At 39.2% G+C, this 24,275-nt stretch overlaps 1 protein-coding gene across 1 annotated transcript in view; it reads right to left on the reverse strand.

The window, feature by feature from the left end:
• The window catches only part of adgb (androglobin), a 179,491-nt gene that overhangs the window by 53,797 nt on the left and 101,419 nt on the right, over window positions 1-24,275 (reverse strand). The window contains exons 11-16 of the mRNA XM_048600925.1: window positions 19,056-19,170; window positions 17,048-17,215; window positions 13,104-13,242; window positions 8,579-8,710; window positions 5,110-5,203; window positions 1,874-2,008 (exon numbers count right to left, since the gene is read on the reverse strand). Coding sequence (XP_048456882.1) covers window positions 1,874-2,008; window positions 5,110-5,203; window positions 8,579-8,710; window positions 13,104-13,242; window positions 17,048-17,215; window positions 19,056-19,170 — 783 coding nt within the window. The remainder of the gene's footprint in view (window positions 1-1,873; window positions 2,009-5,109; window positions 5,204-8,578; window positions 8,711-13,103; window positions 13,243-17,047; window positions 17,216-19,055; window positions 19,171-24,275) is intronic.

Here is a 24,275-nt window from a genome sequence, read left to right on the forward strand (position 1 = left end):
AGAGTTTTTTTAATTGAATTCAAATTGCACCTACTACTGTGATGGGATTCGAGGTTCTCAGAACATTAGCTGAGTTTCTAGATTAATAGTTCAGTGATAATACCGCCACACCATCGCTTCCCCAATCAACTCTCTGGGCTAGGACTGGGAGGTTAGACTTTAAAATTTGGACTTTTTCCTTTTCTTTTGGATAAAGACTTTAAGATCTGGATGGGTTTTCTTTTTCTTTTGGCTATGTTTCTTTTATTTCTTCTCTGGTTTTATATTTTGTATTTTAAGATAGCATCGTAGAATGGCGACTTTGTACACTTTTCACTGTATTCCTATAGTTGAGTACATGAGACAATAGAATCTAATTCTAATTCTAATAAAGGATATGGTTTTAAAGGGAGTCAGAAGCAGAGGAACTTGGGGACATATCAGCACCAATTACGGTAGGGTTTACTGAGAAAGCCTAAATGATCCAGGGGATCCTGGGCTTTATAAATACATGTGTACAGTGCAAAAACCAGGAGATTATGGTGGCACTTCATAAGAAAATTGATCCAGCCTCAATTGGAATATTGTGTCTAATTTTGGGTATCACACTTTAAGAATGATATAAAGGCACTAGAAAAAAAAATACAGAATTGACTAACCAAGATGTTTCCGCAGTTACAAGGGTAGATTTGAGAAGCTGAGAGATTTGATAGCGTTGCTAAAAACCATGAGGGATTTGGACAGAGTAGATAGAGAGAAATTGTTCCCAGTTGTGAAAAAGTTGAGTACTAGATCACACCAATTTAAGGTGAAATGCAAAAGAACTAATGGTGGTATGAGAAAAAGCTTAGTTACAAAGGCATAGTTATGTCTGACAGTGTGGTGGAGACAGATTCAACTATTGTTTTCAAAAGTGTTTTGGGTAATTACCTGAAGAAGAAACATTTGCAGGACATGAGGAATGTATCTTGCTGAGTTGCTTCGTGTGGTGCAAACCTTAACTCTTGCCTCTGCCTGCAGTGAAAAATGTGCATGTGGCCTCATTCATAACTCAGGAATGTGATGTTTGGAGATGGCCCAACTAGTGATTCCAAGAAAGTAGTGAAAATTTGATTGATAGAGTTTGATCCTCACAATAGCGATAGTCATTCTGAGTCACTCAAGTAATCATTGTGGTTGAGATTTTCCTCCAACCTGCAGGTCTTACTTCATTGCCATTATTGATAGAAACAAAATTTAAATGTATAAAAGACAAGACATTGGAAGCAGATCTAAGCAGATTTCCGTCCTATGCTACTTTAACCATATATCTTTCAAAAATGTATTTGTTCTGCTGTTTAAATAAATTGTAACTTCTTCAAATGAATAAAATACCTACCCTTTTAGTCTTTCTGGACCTTTCAACAGTCATATTGAGGTAGAGACTAAATTTCAAAATAGAGTAGTTAGAGACATAAACCTGGAATCATTTGAGAAACAACTCCAAGTTAGTTAGTATTTCTCTAACTGGTTGAACCAAGGTGAGCTGGAGGGTCTTCCTGATGAAATTGTCTTGTGAAAACCAGACATAAAAATGACCATAACATGGCCAAGTGCCACATTTTGCAAGTAACAGTTGCATAACTTTTTATTTTCGAACAAATTAGATTTGTTCTATTGTACAGTGCAAGTAAATCAATTATAGTATAATTAAGATCTGCTTTTTATAATACTTAAACAGGCACACATAGCAATGCACGGGAATATTAGCAATCACTGATTTAAAAGGCTAAGTGGAAAAGAATCACTGGCCAATCCTTATGATAGAAAGTAGTTTTAGAATGAGTGTTGCAAGTGCACAGGCAAATCCCTTGGGAATGTCACCATCACCAAGAAGTGCAATTTCTATTCATACCTGAAAACCACAAACCAGAAATTGGGAGGCTGATCACTGTATGTGGTTGTGTAATCTGCATATACAGTCTTACACCAGTCATCTTCATAAAATGGATACAATTTTGCCAGTTTTGGACTTAAATCAAACATGTACCTGGAAGATCAAAAAGAAAATGGATATGAAACACAGTCCATGTTTGCACATCTGTAGGAAAGAGCTGGTGTCTTTTTTTAACCGTTTGAAGAATGAAAGCTAACCAATGCTTTTGATCTTCCACAGCAATGCAACAAGTGCTTGACATAGTGGATTGTTCCAAGGCCCTGTCAATACTTCAACTCTTGATAACAACAGACTTGGGCACTTTACTCCCTATACTCTTTATTCCACCAAGGTCTTTAAGATCTCTCTGAATATATCGGAGGTCAGTAACTCATCTTGCTACAGCATTAGTTATTGCAGTAAAATATGCAGTCAAGAGGCTGGGGAAACAAGCCTCACTATTTTATTGTACCTGAATAAGTCTATTTATTTTTATATTTTAATACTGTAAGAACAATACTAAATTACACAGCCTTAACTGCAAATCAGTTTAAGTGCACCATCAATCAGTCAGCTATTTCTCTAACTGATTGACTACAGGCAAGTACAATTACTCTTCTTGGTTATTAGAAACTCCCACCTGCCCCAGAGGTGTGTAATAACATCATTGAACAGGCTGATTAGAAAATATCAAGAACATAAAATAAGTACAAATTATGAACATTGTGCCTTTTATTGTTTCTATTAATGTACCATTAATTTATGAGGGAACAAAATAATCATCATGGAAATGATCTTTCTCCAGTTTTGATTACTAAGACACAAAAAGAACTCAATGAACTAGTGAGAAGATGCCATATGTTAGAGAACTAAATTTTTAGGAAAGTTGAGGACATAAGGACTCTGAAGTAGAGAGAAAAAATTATTGCTTGTGCTAGAGGACATCGTTAAGTGGGCATACTGAAGAAAACTGGGTGTCCCAGTCTTGGAATAATGTGAGGAAGAAGTGACATCATGAGGCACATATGTTACAGATCCAGAACAATGCATCAGACTAAACTGTACGTGACAACTTGGGGATATAGAGTTAAAGCAACAAAGAGGACTATTTGATGAATCCTCTTTAAACAATGAATGACTAATTTACAGAAGAACATCCAAGGAGTGTGAGGGACATGAAGTTTAGAATCTTTCAAAGAGTTAGATATGGTGATTATGTTTTCTTTATGGATGAGCGAAAGATGATCGAAATAACTTTCCTCATCTGTACTTGTCCTTAGATCTGCTGTTGAACTCTACATAAAGATAATCTGTTATTTCTAGGATACAGCAATGAATTGCATAATGTCTGATCCCCCCAGGGGTACGTGAGCAGAACTTTAATGCATGAGTCATCATTAGTGATAATGTAAATCTGGATGTATGAGCAGATACAATTGAGAGATGAAAATTTCATGAAATGCAGCCTTCTCATGTGTCAGTCTTCTCTGAAGTCAGGGTAGTTAGAAGATTGTGGATCAAAGCTCCACACCAGAGGTTGAATTGCAAAATCCAAACTGACAGTACTGAAAGAACGCTGCACTGTTGGATGTGTGGTTTTTCAGATGCAATGTTAAGTTGATGATTCATATCCCCTCTTAGATGGACAAAGACCCCACAGTTTTAATTTTAGGAACATTGAAATTCTGGTGATGTGGACCAGTGTATAGCCCTCAATCAATATCCAAGACAGATTTGGTTATTATCACATTGCTGTTTGAGTGTTGTGTGCCAACCAGCAGTCATAATTCCTATTTTACATTGGTGATAACATTTCAAAAGTACTTCATTGGATATTGAGTGATTTGGGATGGTTTGTCACTGTGAAAAGCCTTATAGAAGTCCTGTCTTGCCTTTCTCATATTTACTTGGTTCTCTCAGCACTTTAGATGTTACTCAGTTATGAAGAATTCCAGCTTGACCATACATAAGATTACTAGACATCATCTCTTTCCATTCCTACTCATCCTCTTCTATCATGCTCAGAAATGTGAAGTATCAAGCTATATAAATTCTCCAACACAAAAAATCATATTCTATATGTAGATTCAAGCACCACAGAACCATGAAAATGCTGTTTTTCTAATAGTTTAAGCGAGTGCAATTTTGCCTTTGCAAAACTTTTATATCACCTTATTAAAACCTGCAAAAATAGAGTCATTGAAAGGATTTCAACAAACCAATAATTCAGGTAAAATATTCAACATTGTTTGGTAAACACTGCTGTGGACCATCTGTAGATTTGAGGATACCCTAGTTAAATGACACCATTAAAGGAACATTTTCCACCACTAATTAATTTACAATTATCATTCCAAATGATGATTATATTTGCCACAGCAGTGACCCATTTCTATCTTTTAGATGGAAATTTCAACTCTCAAAAACAGATATGTGTGGTCAGGCAATGCATAAAAATGTTAAAAATCTCAAATCTAAACCCAGCCCTCCAACTTATGGTTTTAAATAAGGTGGGATGGCGCATCAATGACTATTCCACTCCCAGGAAACATATTGATTGCATAAATATTAAAATGAGGTACTGGGAAATATGGCATCTAAAAGGAACTGAGGACAGCCAGATCCAGCACACAGATGCCTTTCCACTCATCTGCTAAATCTCGCTTATTTGCTCAGACATCTCTGAGCCTCTAAATCTCCCCCATTCTTTTACATTTTCCATCTAGATTCATCATTGTATCTGGCTCATCAACAATCTGGCTTCATGTCCTTCACGCCAACTGTAATATCCAGCCACCCCATCCGATGTCATCTTTGTTAAAGATTCACCCACCCTCCGTGTGTGTCTCCAAACCTTTGTTATATCCTTTCCTGATTCACAAGCTCTCCCTTAAGTCTTTCAATCTAGATGGCTGTGGCCAAACAACTGAAGAGTTATTGTAAATCAGTTAAATGCTTTGGGGCCTAACAGAAACCCAGTTTCTGATTTCCTAACCATGAAACCGCTCCTGAATTAATATTTGGGCTTCTATTTTAATCACCATCATTCACTTCCTCATCCTGTCCTGTGGAAACATAGCACTTTTGATTGATACAGCTTACATTTCTAAGTATATTATCTTAGACATAATACATGGAAAATAATAATTATGAGCAATATTTCTAGAAACATCTTTGGAGATCTGAACTTCACAGTTGTCTTCAGAGATTCGTACCTAAGTAAGTATGAGGCATGTTGCTCTATGTCTGAGTCCAGCAAATGCCAAATTTCCTGCAGGATAGCGTTGACATAATTGTGCTGCTTTGACCCTGTATTGGTATAGAACAATATGTGTTACTGGAAATATTAACAGACTTGCAAAATGGGTGCATAATTGGAAAATTAATTTTTATATTAATGTGTGAGGTGGAACAAAATGTGAGACATCATAAATAAAGCCATATAGCTACTTGGAAAACAACAGTAGGATGATGATAAGATGTTAAGAGCAAAGGAAATGTATAAATCACTAAAACAGCAATATGTGTTATAAAGTAAAAACACCCGCATGCACCTTTTGAACTGAATACCCAGTGTATATGCTGTAAACATATGAACATACAAATTAGACGCAGGAGCAGGCCATTCAGTTCCTTTAGGCTACTCTGTTATTCGATAAGATCATGGCTGATCTGATTACGGCCTCAACCCCACATTCTCATCTATGCATGATAATTCCTTGTAAGTCAAGAATCTATTTACCTCTGTCTTAAAAATATTCAATAGTTCTGTCCACATCACTCTCTGGGATAGAGAATTTCAAAGGCTCTTGGGAGTGGGTGTTAGGGGTTTGGGTGGAGTCAGTTTGGGTCAGGTCTGGTGGGTTGGAGTTCGGATTGGGGGGATAGGAGGTTGGGTGTGGGGATTCGAGTTGAATTGTGGGAGGTAGTCAGGGTCTATGGTAGGAGGAGGTTGGTTGAGAGTAGGGTTATTAGGTTGGTTCCAGAGATTGGTGGGCTGGGAGCAAAAGGTGGAGTGGTGTGGTTCCGTCTAGGCTGGTCCAAGTTGGGCATTAGGTTAGTTGATGTAGGGAAACTGGATTCAGATGATTCTGGTTGGATTGGAGGGTATAGATATTTCTGTCCTTTTACAAGAGTAGGAGGTAGACAAGGATGTGTACTTGGATAATTTGTTGGGGTGGGTGTGGGGTGCTAGTGCAATTTTTATTATTAACCAGAAGTTACAGCAGGTATCAATCCTCTATCTTTCCTTGGTTAACTATTAAGATACATAAATCAAGATCATCCAAAGACTCAGCTGCAAGCTTTTCTTTGGGAGAGTTTTCCATTAGAATTTTCAACCTCCTGGGCAATTGCTGGGTAGTGTGTCAGAACTTCCCAGAAGTCCCTGCATTCATCTTTCAGACTATATCCAGTCTCTGACTATCTAGAAAACAGAAGGTCTGGATGCAGTTTTCCATATTATTGCAAGGATTCCAAATTTACAATATAATTTCTCTATGTAAACTTCTCATTCAGTAACTGCTTTTGAGTACTGGGGGAATCATAATGCCTGTCTGTCATTGCCAGCACTCATGGAAGTGGTGCTGCTCTGGCAGTAGTCTCCTTCACAACCGTCCCCTGCCTTCACTCTGGTTCACCCTTACTCTACAGATCGAAAACTAGCTATGTTCCAAACCCTCATTTTACAAAGCACCGATTTCTTTCAGAGGTTTGATGTGCTTTTGTGAATGGCTTGGAGGGGAACTTGCAGTTGTGGAGCTCTCATATATCCGCTGCCCTTGTCCTTCCAGATGGAAGTGATCATGGTTTTGGAAGGCACTGTCTAAGAATCTTATGACCACTTTTTGTTTTCTGTTAGGTAGCAATCTTCTATGTATGCAAATATGTTACCTCTTACACCATGGTTAAATATCTGCAATAATCTATGATGAAGCACTATATCAAATGCTTTCTGGAAATTTAAGCACATTACACCCACCCTTTCTCCACAGCACTTAATACTTCTTCAAAGAACTCAAATAAAGTGATTAAACATGATTTCCCTTTCACAAAACTATGTTGACTTGTCTGATTATCCTGAAGTTAATTAAGTGCTCAGAAATAAGGTCTTCAATAATAGCTTCTAACATTTTTCCAATAACAGATGTTAAGCTAATTTGTCTGTAGTGTCCTGATTTATATTTCCTTGTCTTTTCGAAAGGAGTTACTTTTGCTGTTTTCCAATCTAATGGAAACTTCCCTACATCTAAGGAATTTTGGAAAATTAAACCTAACAAATCAACTAGCCATTCCTTGTAAGACCCCAAGGCTGATTTCCATCAGAACCTAGCGATTTGTCAACCTGTAGCTCTAATGATTTGTTCAGTACCACTTCTGTGGCAATTGTGATTTTCTGCAGTTTCTCTCTCCCTTCCACTTGCTGATTTACAGCTATTTTTAGGATGTATGTTATATTCTCCATAACAAAGTCATGCAAAATACCTGTTCACTTCATCTGACATCTCTTTATTTTGTATTATTAATTCCTCATACTCAATTTCTCTGGGACCAGTGCTCACTTTGGTAACTCATTGTTAAGAATCTGTAGAAACTCTTACTATCTGTATCTCTATGTAGCTTGCTCTTGTATTTTTCTTCCTTCTTATTAACCGTTGACTCATTCTGAGCATTTTTAAAATATTTTGTCCAAACTTCCTGGCTAATTGAATCGTGCAATGCACATTGGGAGAAAATGCTTTGTTGTTTGCTGCAAAATGACATATCATACACTGATACTCAGGTCCAGATTTGGAAGGGGCTAATTTGGAAGGTCTTTAAAAATAGTGTGACCTGAGTTTGGTTTCTCTGGCCCCAGTCCTTTTTCTAGCACAGGGATAAATGAGCATGTAGCAGTTGGCAAACAGCACTACCATTTTTACTAGCTTGATTTATGGGCTTTGCACTTTAAACAACACCCCCAATCCCTCAATTATAATGGATTCTGGCACAATTTGTTAGGTGATGTGAGTTCATGGTACCACAGAGGAGTTGGGAGTCATGGAGGAGTTTGGATGCAAAAATGTAGTCACCCAATCTTTGAAATATGAAAATATTTGAAAGCGATTGAAAGGCATTGTTCACCTTATGTTCATATTAAGGTGCCAAGTAATAACAATCATTCATATTATCAATGACAAAAGTTACGGTCCACTTCATATGTCTTGATCGTGTTAATAAACATACAGGCATTGACAAAAACTCTTCAAACAGCAGACTATTATGAGACACTAAGAATGTCAATCCAACTATGCTTTCACTCTCCTCTGCAGTTTTGTAAACATTGCTTGTTGAGCTACATTGGAACTTAGCCAAGCATTTATACTGAAGCTATCTAGAAATTGTATCATTGGAAGCAGGCTTTAGGGCCTAACAGTCATACAATCAGATGGTCCCTGTAAACAGACTTTAGTTTTCCAACCTGCTGACCATTCCGCCATCCACCTGCCTCTGTTGCTACCTTAGTTTTGCATATGAAGGCAGCTGGCCCGATTCCATCCAACTGCCATCTCATCAAAATAAAATAAAGTGCATATGGGGGCATTCTTAACATACAATGATTCACAGAGTTGGGAACTTTCTCAACTCAGACTTCCTGTATCTCTGTATCTCTCAGTTTTTGAAGCAAAGAGTTGTGAACCATACCTATCGTACTTGCATATCTGAGTTCACCAAACATGACACCTCTCCACCAAGTCTGTATTCTGCTGGCAGCTGTGGCTTCCTCCTTAGTTGGGGTCCTCTCTTTCCATGACTCAGGCATTTCAGAAACAGAACCTTATTAAAAACATTAAGGGTTTCATGAAATTCATGAAACACATAAAGCATCATGCTTCAATTTGAACATAACAAAGCAGTGACTACTTTTAACCTTATCACAGTTGTCAACAAATTTCTATTTGCTGGGGAGTTCTATTATCTGCCTCAAGTATAGAGTTTTGACAAATTAGACTATTTTCCAAAGTTGAGGTCTTGGTGGAGAGATTAGCCTACGATATGAATGTCAGGAGATGCCAATCATGTCATCATCAGATTTCAGGGAGGTTGGAGATGGCTGTGAAGAGAAAATGTTGCATTTTCCATGTCCCTGACAACAAGGCTAAAATTGATCTATGCCAGCAGGGCAGAAGTGGGTTCACAGGACTCAACAGCTGATTTTATATTGTTGAAATCAAAATAGGTATGTTACAAAATGTTCAGTCATTGAAAGCTTCTTTTACACTAGTGGCACCAATCATTTTCATTTTTTAGTTATCTATTGACTATTGTTTTAAACTGAAGATCGGGGTGGTGGGGGTGGGGTGGGGGGGTGTACCTGGAAGGACACTATGCATAACATTTATTTGAGCCATAATGTTGGTAGTGATTTATACTACCTTTCTTGAACTATAATTGCAGTGTTTCACATTTGGCTGCAACTACATGTGCAGTTCTAGCTGGTTTCACTTAGAAGACATAATGAGCACTGGTAGGTTTCTTCATACTGGATATTTGAGGATATAATGAGGCTTGCACACAGCTGTGATAGGCTGCAAGTGCATACACAACATTACAATGATATTAGCCTCTGGTCAATACACCATTGGCCATTACATGTGGTTCTCTAAATCTCTGAACCACTTACACTTGAAAAACTTCATAGCAGCACCAGTGCATTCAACTAACTGTATCAATAGCTCCCTTTGAGTAATGCCAAACATGCCACCTCATAAATTAGGAGACAAACTCAAGATTTAGTATAAAAGTTATGATTTTCAGACATAAACCAACAGGTAAGTTGACGATTAGTTTATGAAAATCATTAGTAGCTCATCGAACCTCTAAGTGGTCATTCAAACACTATACTTTTGCCTCACGTAGGCTCAGCAAGGCCTAATTTCAGGGACATAATGCATTGGAAGTGATCAGATCATGTCAGGGAAGTCAGTGGGGTAGTTGGGGAATAGTGTCAGTGACTGGGGTAGGGAGTTTAGTCCTATCATTACCCAGAGTTAAGCCAGGATGTTTCTGTTGAATGATTACTGCCAAAATATCCAGCTAAGTAAGTCAGAATTGTCCTGAAGCCTCTGACTTGAAATAAAAGTTGGAGGCTTTTGTGGAGGGTCCTGAGGTGCTGGGGAATTGCCTGGTGAATGTTCAAACTTCCCATGGAGCTTAGCACATTGGTACATCCACAACCTGGGTTCAATTCCACCCTCAGGGGACTGTCTGTGTGGGTTTGCTCTGGTTTCTTACCCCTGCAGTCCGAAGACGTGCAGGTGACATGGATTGGCCATGGGAAATGCAGGATCACAGGGATAAGGTAAGGGGGTGGGTCTGGTTGGGATGCTCTTCAGGGGGTTGGTATGGATGTGTTTGGCCAAATGGCCTGCTTCCACACTGCAAGGATTCTATGATTGAGGGGTATTTGTTACATACAACACAAGAGGAAAATGTAAATCTCAGTAGAGGTTGGCATTATGGAGAATAGAATTGTGTATTTGTTCACTACAAATGCCATGGTGAAATGGATGGTTAAGAAGGTATTTAGCACGCTTGCCTTCATTGCTCAGACCATTGAGTATAGGAGTTGGGAAGTCATGTTGAGGTTGTACAGGATTTTGCTGAGGCCTCTCCTGGAGTACAGTGTCCAGTTCTGGTCTCCCTGTAATAGGAAGGATATTGTTAAGCTGGAGAGGGTTCAGAAAAGATTTACCAGGATGTTGCCAGGAATGGAGGGCTTGTGTTATAAGGAGAGGCTGGATAGGATGGGACTTGTTTTACTGGAGCGTATGGGTGACCTTATCAAGGTTTATAAAATCATGAGGGGTATAGATAAGGTGAATGGCAGGTGTATTTTCCCTAGGGTGGGGGATTTCAAGACTAGGGGGCATATTTTTAAGGTGACAGGAGAAAGATTTAAAAAAGACATGAGGGTCAATTCATTTACACTTAGAGTGGTTTATGTGTGGAATGAACTTCCTGAGGAAGTGGTGGATGTGGGTACAGTTACACCATTTAAAAGATATTTGGATAAATACATGAATAAGAAACATTTGGAGGGATATGGGCCAGGAGCAGGCAGGTGGGACTAGTTTGTTCTGGGATTATGGTCAGTATGGACTGGTTGGACCGAAGGGTCTGTTTCCATGCTGTATGACTCTATGACTCTAAGGATCTTGAATAAACTGGATAATGAAAATCTGAAACAAAATTAGAAGTTGCTGGAGAAACTCGGCAGGTCTGGCAGCATCTGTAGAGAGAAAGTAGAGTTAATGTTTTGAGTCCAGTGACCCTTCTTCAGGGTCTTGAATTGTACTCCTGGTCTTCAATGATTCATAGGCTAAAAGAGCAGGTCCCATGAATCCCAATCCCACTAGTGGCCCTGCTGTGTTTTGCTGCAAGATGATCTCATAGGGCTGGACCAGTAAGCCAATGCCTACTATCAATATAGTCAGGAGGAGAAGGGCTTACAGAAAGGCATGTTTCAAACCTGCGTGTCAACTCCCAAGATTGCAGAGAGCTCTTGTGAAATTATGAATGAAGTTCAAATTTATCTCAAATCGCATGGTTCATGATTCACATAATTGGAACTTTTTTTATTCTCTTGTGGACATTACTGGCTGGGCATGGATTTATTGCTCTTTTATGTATGTAAATAGTCTATGAATCAAATTCCTTTATATTCCTATGTCACATTTAAATTAATTTCTGATTTTAGCCTTATTTATTGTGTTTAGCATTTTAATGACACTGTCCCAATTTTTTCCCTCTCATCCTTGACCATTCTTTACTTTTAAGTGAAATGTACTTTCTTTCATGTGAAGTAGGACAATCGTTTCTACCTTGGAAGCCACTGTTATTTTAAAATAAAAATCAGCATTGGAGAAACAGTTAGTATTTGTTAGTTGTTTCCAATGTTGATTCTGAGATGCTTCAAAACACCACCAGTGTTGCAGCTATGGCTCAGTGGTTGCATTGTGACCTGAATTAGAGGATCTTGGGATCAATCCCACTCTACAGGCTTAATGATAAAAGGTCTAGGATGACAATCTAATGCATTACTGTTAAGAAAGTGCTGTTGAAGCTGCCATATTTCAAATACAATATTAAACCGGGACATCTACTTCTTCAGGTGAACTTAAATGATCCCCTGGCATTACAGTCATAGAGTTACAGGGCCCAACTGGTCAATGCTGACTATGGTATCCACTCAGCTAGTTTCAATTGCCCACATTTGGTCCATATCCCTCTAAACCCTTCCCATCCATGTACCTATCTAAATGTTTTTTAAGTGTTGCTATTGTACCTGCCTCAACCACTTTCTTTGGCAGCCCATTCCATTTATGCAACACTCGCTTTGTGAAGATGTTGCCCCTCAAGTCCTTTTTAAATCTTTACCCTCTCACCTAAAACCCAAAACCCTCTAGTTTCCAATTCCCCATCCCTGTGAAAAAGACTATATGCCTTCTTTCAAGAAAGAATAAAGGTGTTTCCCTGATATCCAGGTCAATAGTTATCCCTCAACCCCCAAAAGTAGACTGTCTGGTCATTACGGCATTAATGTTTGTGTTCTGGCAAGTTTCTCTATGTTTCGTAACATCGTGATTAAACTTTCAAAGTACTTAATTTGTTATTAGCTAATTAGCATTTTAGGATAGGGCGGCGTGGTGGCTCAGTGGGTTGCACTACTGCCTCACAGTGCCAGCGCCCTGAGTTCAATTCCAGTCTTGGGTGACTGTCTGTGGGCAGTTTGCACGTTCTCCTCACATCTGCATGGATTTCTGCCGGTTGCTCTGGTTTCATCATGCAGTCCAAAGATGTGCAGGTTAGGTGCAAGGCAAGAAGAAGCTGTTCAGAATTATCAATATCTTTTATGAAACTGTTTTCAGGTTGTGGTTTCATGCTAATGTTTTTATTAGGGATCCACTTGTACAGGATCATTAGTTAAATTAAATATGTTGATTATAAATACAGCAAGTATTTCAATAAAAGTACAGTGGCTGAATTTTAGGAATAGAAAGTGCACCAGCTAATGGCTGTTCAGATAAATAGTGAAAAAATGTTTCTCAACTTTCTTTCCAAGTGCTTTCATAGTATTCAATAAATATTTTCTCAATACATACTGACTTGAAAACCATTGTCTTGTCATCTCCTAAAGTTACATATCAAACGGTATCAGCACACTCACTTATGCAAGTTCTGTCTTCGATCCTAAGCTGCTTGGGAGAGCTATCAACTAAGAGTGTTTTAAGGGCAAAATAGTCTTCGGGACTGGGGCAAGCATCAAGGGCGTGTGCTAAAGTGGCGTAAACGGCTTTGTTGAAGACCTAGCAGAGAAATAATAAAACAGAATTTACAATGAGGAGATACAAAATAGTCTTTTACAAATTAAGTTGTGTGATTTCAGTTTACTTTAGAGAACAAGAAGAATTTGCTTTTCTTAAATACCATATCAAACTGACACATCTACAATAAACAGATATTTTTAAAAATTATAAAGGTTTCTGCAATGTTAGTGTTTATTTTCAAGAGAACTGGAATACAAAACTGTGATGTTACCTTAAAATTGAATAAAGTCCCAGTTAGAGCAGATCTGAAGTACTGTAGTTCAGTTTTGGATAGGTGGTGTGCAGCACAGATTGACCAGAATTATACCAGGGTTTACAGGATTAAGCTAAGAGGACAGCTGGCATAGATTAGACATGTACTCTTTTCCACTCAGAAGGTTAAAGACGTAACCAATCACAGTGTTAGAGATCATTAAAGAGTTTGATAGGGTAGGTAGAGATAAACTATTTCTTCTGCCAAGTTAGTCCAAAGCAACCAGGCATAATCTTACAATTGCAGCTGGGCCTTTCAAGGATGATGTCACAAAGATTCACACAAAGGCTATTGGAAATCTGGAACTGAGACTTCTTTCACCATCCACCACCCATCAAAAAAAAACTTCTGGGGTTAGGTCAAGCATAAAATTCAAAATTAAGAACAACTGATTTCTGCCAGGTAAGCAAATGGAGAAAGGTGCAAAAACATGGCCATTATAAAATCATGGACTTATCTGAGAAAGTAAGAGAACTATGTTGGCAACTCCATTTTGAAACTACATGCAATCTCAGCAATGACCACCGTTCTTTGTTTTGATTTTTGAATCAGAACTTGCTCTATGATGGGGACGGAAATCCTTCCTCAAGCCAATTAAAGGCCCTATAGCCATTAAATGGCTGTGGATCAAAACAGTAAAAGATTAGTAGGTTCGCTTTGACTTTTATGCTGGGGTGCAGGAATTCTAGGCAGACATTGGCAAAGATGGGCACTGATGTGTTAATGCACCCAGTGGACACAAACTCTCTCAAGGTATCACAATGGAGATGCTAGACAGGAAGTGGTACCAATATTGTTGAACTATTTATCAATATCCGCAGGCATGTGGATTGGTGGGGAACCCCATTCCAGTTGCCTACAAGATTGCAGCAGCACTCAATTTCTAATCCAGCAGTACCATCTAGGGTGCAACACGCAACATTTCACAGACTATGGCTCATTGGTGCATAAACTAGGTGACCAACGCCTCATTTAGTCATGCCAACTATTTTATCCACCTCACCACCATTGAAGATAGCCAGGTGGCAAGATCAGCCATGTATGCTATCATCATGGGTTTCTTCAGTGTGTTAATGTAACCATAAAAGTTCCCTTTGAAACAGTCAGATGCATTTGTAAATCATAGGGTTTCAGTCCATGAACACATAACTGGTGTGTTACTACAGGAGAAGAATAAGATATGTCTGTACTCATTTCTCAGATGGCTGTCATAATGCCTACATCTCATGCAACGTAGGGCTCCCAGAGGTTGAAATCTCAGATTGCTGAGGATGAGTTCAAGTCTGTTCTTCTCTTATTGGTTCCCTCACTACTACTTTTCTCTCAATTTGAATTTCTCCCCTGGTTGCCAGTGGGCCTTCACTGTTCTCGCTGTACTTTTTAAAGACTTCTTTCTCCTATAAAAGTCTGAGACTAATAGTGTTCTGGTGTTTCTCTGGAGGAGTTTCTGTTTGAAGAGGTTTCCTTTACAGCAGATGTTCAGCTCTTGTGGCTTTTCTCTGGCTGCTGGCTCGTCTGAAATCTATATTAATTTTTAGTTGGAAACAAATAATTTTGACTTCTTAACTTCTCTAGAGGATCTCAGATATGATTCTTAATCTTTACTGTTGCCATCATTTTTCAGGCAGTAAATGCCTTTTGCTGTGTCCATCTTTTGTCATGTGGTTAGAATGCCACTATGTGTTTGAGTTTTTACAGACTGCTCAAGAAGAAAGGTTTACTTGGAATTTCAGAAGGCTTTCGATAAGATCCCACATAAGAGATCAGAATGCAAAATTAAAGCACATGGGATTGGAGGTAATGTGCGGAAATGAATCAAGAACTGGGTGGCAGACTGGAAACAGACAGTAGGAATAAATGGTCTTATCCCGAGAGGCAGACAAAGACTAGTGAGGTACTGTGGGAATCAGTATTTGGACTCCAGCTATTCACAATATATATGAATAATTTTGATGAGAAAATATATGTCATATCTTCCAGTTTGCAGACGACACAATGCTGAGTGGGAGGGTATGCTGTGAGGAGGATGCAGAGTAGCTTCAGTGAGATTTGTACAAGTAAGTGGGCAAATATATGGCAAATGCATACAATTGGGGATAAATGTAAGGTTATCCATTTTGGTAGCAAGACAGAGATGAGGGTAGGGACAGAGATGAGGAGAAATTTCTTCACCCAGAAAGTGTTTAGCCTGTGGAATTCTCTGCCACAGAAAGTGTTTTCAAGAAGGAGATAGATAAATTTCTTTGGGCTAAAGGGATCAAAGGATATAGGAGGATATGGGAGAAAGTGCAAAGAGGATACTGAGTTGGATGAATCGTCATGGTCATATTGAATGGTGGAGAAAGCTCAAAGGGCCAAACAGCTACTCCTTATCCTACACTCAATGTTTCTATTCTGAAGGGAAGTCAAGGACTGCCTTCAGGCTTGAGCTTCAAAGTGATACTATTTATTATATATTAATATTAAGTACTGCTCTATATGATAATCTTAGATATGCCAGGATCTCAACTATTGTTTCTTTAGGTAGTAGTCAGCAGGATTTTGCGTTGTCCATGTTTGAGCTGATGCCACAAAATGCACTCCTACTGTCCTGATTCAACGTTGAGCACTTCAAGGGCAACTAGGTCCCAACTGTATATCATTACACTGCCACATTTGGTGGGTCTGTCTTTCTGCTGGACAGGACATACAGACACAGGATGGTGATGGTAGCATCTGGGACATTGTCTGTAAATTGTATTTCCAAGAAGACAATTGCATAAGGCTGTTTTGTGACTCGGACAGATCTCCCCTAAGTTTGGCTCAAGCCCCCTGAAGTTAGGAAGGAAGATTTTGTAGGATCAACAAAGCTAGGTCTGCAGTGTCATTTCTGATGCCTCGATTGATGCTGGATGGCTCATCCAGGTTCATTACTTCTTTCAGGGTTTGTAGTTTTGGCACAGCTGAGCAGTATTTCAGATTTTAAAAAGAGGTGCTAAATAGCAGTAAAAGGAAATTTTCAAACAGTTAGGAGAATGAACCTAATTGAATAATGCATTTGTTGCATTTGATGCGTGCATGTGATTTATTATACTTCTCATTTCAGGAATAGAACAGCAAAAATGGAGTAAAACACATATGTCTAGATTTAAATGGCATTAATTTAACAATAGTGGTAACCCACTTAAAGTGGGAAAGCCTTGCTCAGAAGCATTTTAAAATAGGAAGAAAATAATGCAAACAATTGGTCAGAAGGAAGCAAATGCTTAAGTTACAAATAACACACTGTGGAGCTGGAGGGACACAGCAGGCCAGACCGCATTACAGGAGCAGGAAAGCTGACATTTCGAAAATTTTCTGAAGCAGGGTCCCGACCTGAAACATCAGCTTTCCTGCTCCTCTGATGCTGCCTAGCCTGCTGTGTTCCTCCAGCTCTACACTGTGTTATCTCTGACTCCAGCATCGGCAGTTCTTACTATCTCTGCTTAAGTTACAAAAGTGTTTATTTATTTTTTTTCCAAATCTCTAACCTTGAACCTTCAATGAATTCACCTTGGTTTGTTCCTCAGCCAGTATGGCATCTTCAAATGGGAATGGAAAATGACAACGTTGAAGTTCCAGTGAAGTTTTACGATGTTCTTGCGCATCATTGAAGCCGTGTATCGCATTGCCGATTGCTTTAATGATACGGGTAGCATGCTGCGTAAATCGCAGGCTGTCCTGTAGATGTGGAAAATACAAGGCAGTCAAGTTTTGTGTTACAATATTTCATATCTAAGATGTTACAATATGTTTTGATTGTCTTCATAATTCACAGTGAATGGAGGCCAGATCGATATACTCTCAAAATATATACAGAAGGTGGATGTATATAGCCTAAGAAATTGTAATCTACACCTAACGTCTCAAGAGCTATCAAGGATAAAATTATCTGGTACACATTCTCATTCTTGCACAACTGGCTGCCTCAGTATTGTCTCAGTATTTGGTTGATTATCTGCAAGTAGTCTAACTATTTGTCTGACCGGCTGCCAATTGTTTAAGCACTTTTGTGACTGGCTGCTGATAAGACCATAAGAGACGGGAGCAGAAGTAGGCCCATGAACTCTGCTCCACCTCCAACGTTTAAGCCTGTAGTGAGACCAGATGAGTTTGTGGAATAGGCAGATAGATGGCAGATGAAGTTCAATGTAGACAGAGTGCAGAAGAAGTTTACAAGAAAGGTTCTGGTGGGTGAGAAACTTCAGTTATGAGGACTGACTGCAGATGTTGCAACTGTTAAACTTGGAGAGAAGGCAGCAAAAAAAAGAGATCTGATGGAAGTTTTCAAAATTATGAGGTGGCTGGAAAGAGTGCCCTATAATACTTCCAAGATTCTATGAACAGCATTTTAATCCAGATAGCTATGCCGAGACCTGGGAGTTATGATTGGTGGCATAGTGGTAGCGGACATTGATATACTTGTTAAATACTGTATTGGTTTTTTCTTAAAGTAAATCCCAGAGGTACATTCAAATATGTCTAATCAATATAGATTCGCTGCTTACAAACCTTGTTCTTCTCAAAGCTGATGTGAAAATTTATAATGCAAGAACTCTCATTTGAGCTTTTATTGGTCTATGTGTCATCAAGAATTCAATTCCAACCATTTTCACCATAGCTTTGCACATATTTCCTTCCTTTTTAAAATTGTCTTTACTTTTGCTTAATAAAAGGAAGATTCATTTATATATATAGCTTATGCTTTTCTTACCACCAGCCTATCTAAAGCATTTTAAACTAATGAAGTACTCTTGAGGTGTAATCACTGTTTTAATGCAGGATATGTGGCAACCAATTTACAAGCAGTAAATTCTCACAAGCAGTCATAGGAAATGCCCAGAAAAACTGGATTTTCATGCTTTTCTTGGAAATACTGCTATGATCTTTTACAACCACTGAAGCAGGCAGATGGTGTTCCATGTATTGTCTCATGCAATAGATTGCATCTCCAACAATGCAATGCTTCCTCAGTACTGTATTGGAGTCAGTCTTGATCTTTCAAGCCCTGGAATGGGATTTGAGCCTGGAACCTTGTGACTCCAGATGTCCTTCCTACTAACTGAGAACAGCTGAGACCTATTTTCACAGAATATTAAATCTAAAGCTAAATAAAAATAAACTTGAGAGAAAGGAAATGATCCAAGATAAACCATCAGTAAAAATGTACTGAAAAACGAAATTATGCAAGAAATGCCAGTCCTTTTAAGAAGACATTCAACATGAATTCCATTTATACACTACAGATATGTGGGCAGATCCTACATATCAGGTCAACCTTAGATGGAAAATACTGCTATGCCTTATCTACAAGTATTGAATGGATTTTTATACTGAAATCAAGCCAAGTTGGTCCAGTGAGTTGGCTGAAATGTCCTGCAAGGTCAAAGTTGGATGTCAGGTAAGGGACCCTGTGAATGGAAGGCCCTAACGAATTCCCAACTGCTGATTGCCCAGTAATTTTTCAATTAGTAACAAGTTTCAGATGAATAGATTCTGTGATTAGTATTGTGCTACATACCTTGTTAAGATTTGCTAAAACTGTATCTTCATCACCAAAGATAAATGGTACTGTACTACTTATGTTAATATTGTGTCCAAGAGGAGAAGTGGCAATAAATCGGATCACATGGCGCCTGTAAAGGGAAATTATAAACATCATAAAATGCAAAACAGCTGTACAATATAACTGATGCGGTGTACTTGAGCTGACTGTGTTTCAATAGATATGATGAAACTGTACTACAAGCAGATGTTTGAGGATACTCAGTTATGTGCATAGAATGGAGAATCTGGGATTATTCTCCTTAGAGCAAAAAAGGGTAAGTGAAAACTTATTAGTAATGTTTAAAATAATGAGAGATTTTGAGAGACTAAATCAGGAGCAACAGTTTCTACTGAAAGGAGAGTTGGTAACCAGAAGACATGAATTTAGGAGTATTCATAAAAGAACTCAAAGAGAGACATGATAATTATTTTAAGCAATGAGTTATTATTATATATGGAATGCACTGCCTGGAGATGATAGTGGAAGCAAATTCAACCGTAACTTTCAAAAGGGAAATGAGTGAATAATTAGAGAGGAATATAATTTATAGGGCTTTGGGAAGAGCAGGAGACTGGAACTGTCTGAAATGCCCTTTTAAAGAGATAATTAGCCTTATAAGCTGTATGATTCTTTGACTCCATGGTCACACGGCTAGTTTTGCATAACCAGTCATTTCTTATTCTTAAAGGAACAATTGAAGGAAAGTTTGGGAATTGTCATTTTCCAAATTAAGTATTATTTTGGACAACGTTGCCGTAAGAAACGTTGATTCTAGGTAACCTGATGATTTCCCCAATTCAATTGTTATGTAAGGTTTAATTTTAGGACTGCCCCAGTTATTTGTTGATAATCAATCACTATCCCCATTTGCTTAACCTCCACATACAAATAAGTATCAAAGAGTTCTGAGGAAGGGTCACCAGACCCAAAATGTTAACTCTGTTTTTTCCTTCACTGATGCTGCCAGACCTGCTGAGCTTTTCCAGCAACTTTGTTTTTGATCAAAATATTCTGATTTGGAAGAAAGATGGGTATCCTTCAACTTGATGTTTGTCTCAGTGGAAGTAAGTCAAATACAAACCTGATTAATTAACGAACACATTCAAGACTTAACAGCAGATGAATATATAAAACTATCACAGTAAGCAAATATAAATAACTAGATAATGCTTTATCAACATACTATATTGCTTTGAGGGGTAACTAAGTTCGTGGGTGAGGGATATGGAGGAGATGTGGTTTATGTTGTTGTTCCGAGATATTTGACTGAGGTTCTAATGCAAGGTTTGAGGGACAGTTTAAGGCTCATGGAATAATTTATGAATTGGAAACATTGAGAATCAGTAACACAAGTTTGGAGGAAAAGTCAATAGTAGTTTACCCAAGTATCCACCCACTGCTGCCAGTGACCTGCTGCTATTCTCTGCAATCAGGTGAACGACTAAATGGTGGCATTCAAATCAGAATCAACAGTTCAATGCTGCAAAGCCACTGTTGAAGAATGTAATGTATGAACGCCATCCACTCCCACCAGGATTAAAATAAGTCCTATGAGTCTTAAATGTCCCCACCAACCTCACATGGGAACAGTGTCAAATGCTTTCTGAATACAAAATAGACTACAGGTCTCATGTGATCCTATACCTTTTCATGTTTGCAAGGAATTAAGTGTCACTTCAAATTGGGAATCAGTGGTTGAGAAGAGGGAATCTACTGCTATAACACTCAGAAATAGATTCTGGATAGTACATTCTTGATGGGCTGAATCAGGATTTGCAGAGGTCAAAAGGAACCCAACATTCACATGTCCACATGCAGAAGTCAACAGAAAATAAAACTATGAACAGAATCTTCTTAGGGTTTAAATGACACAGACTATAGTGGGAATTTGGGAAAATCACTTGAGAAGTTGAGTGGGGCCTTTCTTGAGCAACGAGTTGCATTTTCCAACTAAGTTCTAGAAATAAAGACAAGATTCTCTCTAGTGAGCAGAAGAGGCCTGCTAACAGTGATTATCACATTATTATTTAATATCACCTCATTAATATGCAGATTTGACCATCCACCAGATAGAATTAAGACACCAAAAATTCCTGACATGATAGTCTGAGTGGGTGCCTGGTGACTCCAGCTCATCGCTTGATCCTCTGGACCACCATCTTGAACAATAGCACTGATATCTCAGGGCATGCTCCGTGGGCATCCAGGTTATGGACTAGACCCTTGCTGCATCTCAGGCCTGCTCATATGTTTTCTTAGTGCTCAATCACTGAGCACCTGGATTCCAACAGCATCCCTGCCTTGCTTTGCCCCCGCAGCTGGAGCCAACAGGCAAGGTACCGCTAGCAGACACAAAGCCAAGAAGCTTGTTATGTGCTCAGAAGTCACAGAGTCAAATAGGAAGACATGATGCTGTACAGCGTCATGCTATGTTAATTTCACACCTGCGCCATGTGCCATCAGTGTATGGGCAAACACTTGGTATAAGTTCCAAGTAAATGCCATGTCTCCAGTTGAAGGAGAGTTACTCAGTCAAGCCAAGAAGCTCAATTCTCAATCAAGGGATCCTGGCAGGGCAGCCTCTGGCATCAGTCCAAGGGTTTGGGCACGATCATTCAGCCAGTCAGGGTTCAGGCTCCTTTCTTTGTAAGAGATGAGGAGTCGAAAGTTTGACACCCCACCATCTATCTTGATTCTTTCTGCCCTATTGTGAGCTGTTTACTCCTGGAATGAAAGAAAGGGAGGGATTGAATAAGATGAAAGTGGGTGGCATTGCTGTTAGTGCTGGTACAGATGGGGGAAAACATGGTCTGATGTCCTAAGTAAGTGAGTAGGTAGTGCAGAGGCCATGCAGGGTTAGTGGCGTGGGAAATTGGTGGGTAAATGCAAGTGAGGGAAGATGTTGCATGTTATGGCAAAAGTAATAAAGCATGAGCCCTTGGTGTGAGGTGTGCAGTATCAGGGACACAGTAAATAAGAAGGTGGTGGCACTTACCCTGATAGAATGGAGAAGGTCACTGACCTTCAACCTACACTGTTGGGCATTTCTCCAGACATCTGAGACAGCAGCACACCAGCCCATCCACCAGGACTTTCAGGTCCCTTTCCACAAAGCAGGGTGTCAATTTCACCTTATCTGCCATATCTGGGGCAAATGTCACGAACCGAACAGGGCAGCTCCAACTGACAGAGCTTGATCAGATATACGATGGCCTTTTAAAGATGGTGCCAGCACCAGAGAGCCTGGGCTATCCTGGCAATGATGAGCACCTCAGGTTATGGTGGGAGAATTAATTAGCATTGGGTGTAATGGGGCATCATAGGGACATACAGGTAGTAAAGGGTCACTCGACCCAAAACGTTAACTCTAATTTCTCTCCACAGATATTACAAGTCCTGCTGAGATTTTCCAGCAATTTCTGGTTTTGTTTCCGATTTCCAGCATCTGCAGTTATTCCAGTTTTTATTTAGCATTTGAGGAGAGTTTGGGACGATAGAGTGAGAAAACTTACTAAGCCTCCCGGGGAAAAACCTTTCATGAAACTCAATGAAAATGACACTTTGCCAAAATATAGTATGATTCAGCCAAAGGTGGCTCTTGTTTTGACACTGCAATATTAGTTGTAAAATTCTCTTTGAATACATGAACCATGAAATCTCAATATTTTATCACAACCAAAAAGATAGGCTGGATGCTATTAATGATTTTTTTTCAACCAAAATCAATTCTACAAAACTGAGCTGCATTAGTGAAGTTGTACTTTCAGTGTAAAATTTTGTTAATGAGACTATAACACTGTAGTCCTGATTCTCTGAATGTCCTGAGAGCTCATGTCATCTTGGGAGCCTGGAATTTTGACATTAGTCCTTTGAATAACAGATTAAGGGTACAATTTAGGTCTCTGCTGACTCTAACAACAGGCACATATGGTATATAAACAGAACGAAAAATGTGATAAACAAAAACAAAGAACCATGGATGCTGGAAATAAGAAATAAAAACAGAAATTGCAGGAAAAACGCAGCAGGTCTGGCAGATCTGTGGAGAGAAATTAGAGTTAATATTTGGGGTCTCTCTTCAGACCAGAGAGAAATGTGACGCTGTTCTGTCCCAAATGATGTTAGTTCAATTCAATAGACTGACATTTTGACTTACATTTGGACTAGTATGTTGGAGAGGGGAACACAGAACAATGCAGCACAGGAAGGGGCCCTTCGGCCCACGATGTTGTGCCAAACATGATGCCAAATTGAACTACTCCCTTCTGTCTGCCCTTGGTTCATATCCCTCCATTCTTTGCATATCCATGTGCTTTCTAAAAGTCCTTTAAACACCTCTATTGTATCTGCCTTCACTACCACCCCTGGCAGCATGTTCCAGACTCCTACCACTGTCTGTGTAAAAAAACTTGCCCCTCACGTCTCCTTTGAACTTTCCCCTTCTCACCTTAAATGTATGCCCCCTAGTATTAGACATTTCAACTCTGGGAACAAGATTTTGACTGTCAACTCTACCTATGCATCTCATAATTTTATAGACTTCTATCAAGTTTCCCCTGAGCTCCGCCGCTCCAGAGAAAACACCCCAAGCTTTTCATGCCTCTCCTTATAGCTCATACCTTCCGAATTCAGGCAGCATCCTGGTAAAACTTTTCTGCACCCTCTCCAAAGCCCCCATATCCTTCCTGTAATGTGGCGACCACAATTGAACATAATACTCTAAGTGTGGCCTCACCAAAGCCTTATAAAGCTGCAACATTACATCCTGACTCAATTCCCCGAACAATAAAGGCAAGCATGCATTATGCCTTCTTTACCATCCTATTTATTTGCGTGGCCACTTTCAGGGAGCTACGGACATGAACCCAAGATCCCTCCGTATATCAATGCTGTTCAAGGTCCTGCCATTAACTGCATACATTTCCTTAACATTTGATCTCCCAAAGTGCAGCACTCACACAGATGTTAAACTCCATCTGCCATTTCTCCACCCACATCTGTAACTGATGTGTATCCCGCTGTATCCTTTGACAACCTTCTGCACTATCCACAACTCCATCGATCTTTGTATCATCTGCAAACTTACGAACCCACCAATCTACATTTTAATCCAGGGATAACAAGGTGTAGAGCTGGATGAACACAGCAGGCCAAGCAGCATCAGAGGAGCAGGAAAACTGACGTTTCGGGCCT

The sequence above is a fragment of the Rhincodon typus genome, chromosome 9 (assembly GCF_021869965.1).
Source record: "Rhincodon typus isolate 14 chromosome 9, sRhiTyp1.1, whole genome shotgun sequence".
NCBI lineage: Eukaryota > Metazoa > Chordata > Chondrichthyes > Orectolobiformes > Rhincodontidae > Rhincodon > Rhincodon typus.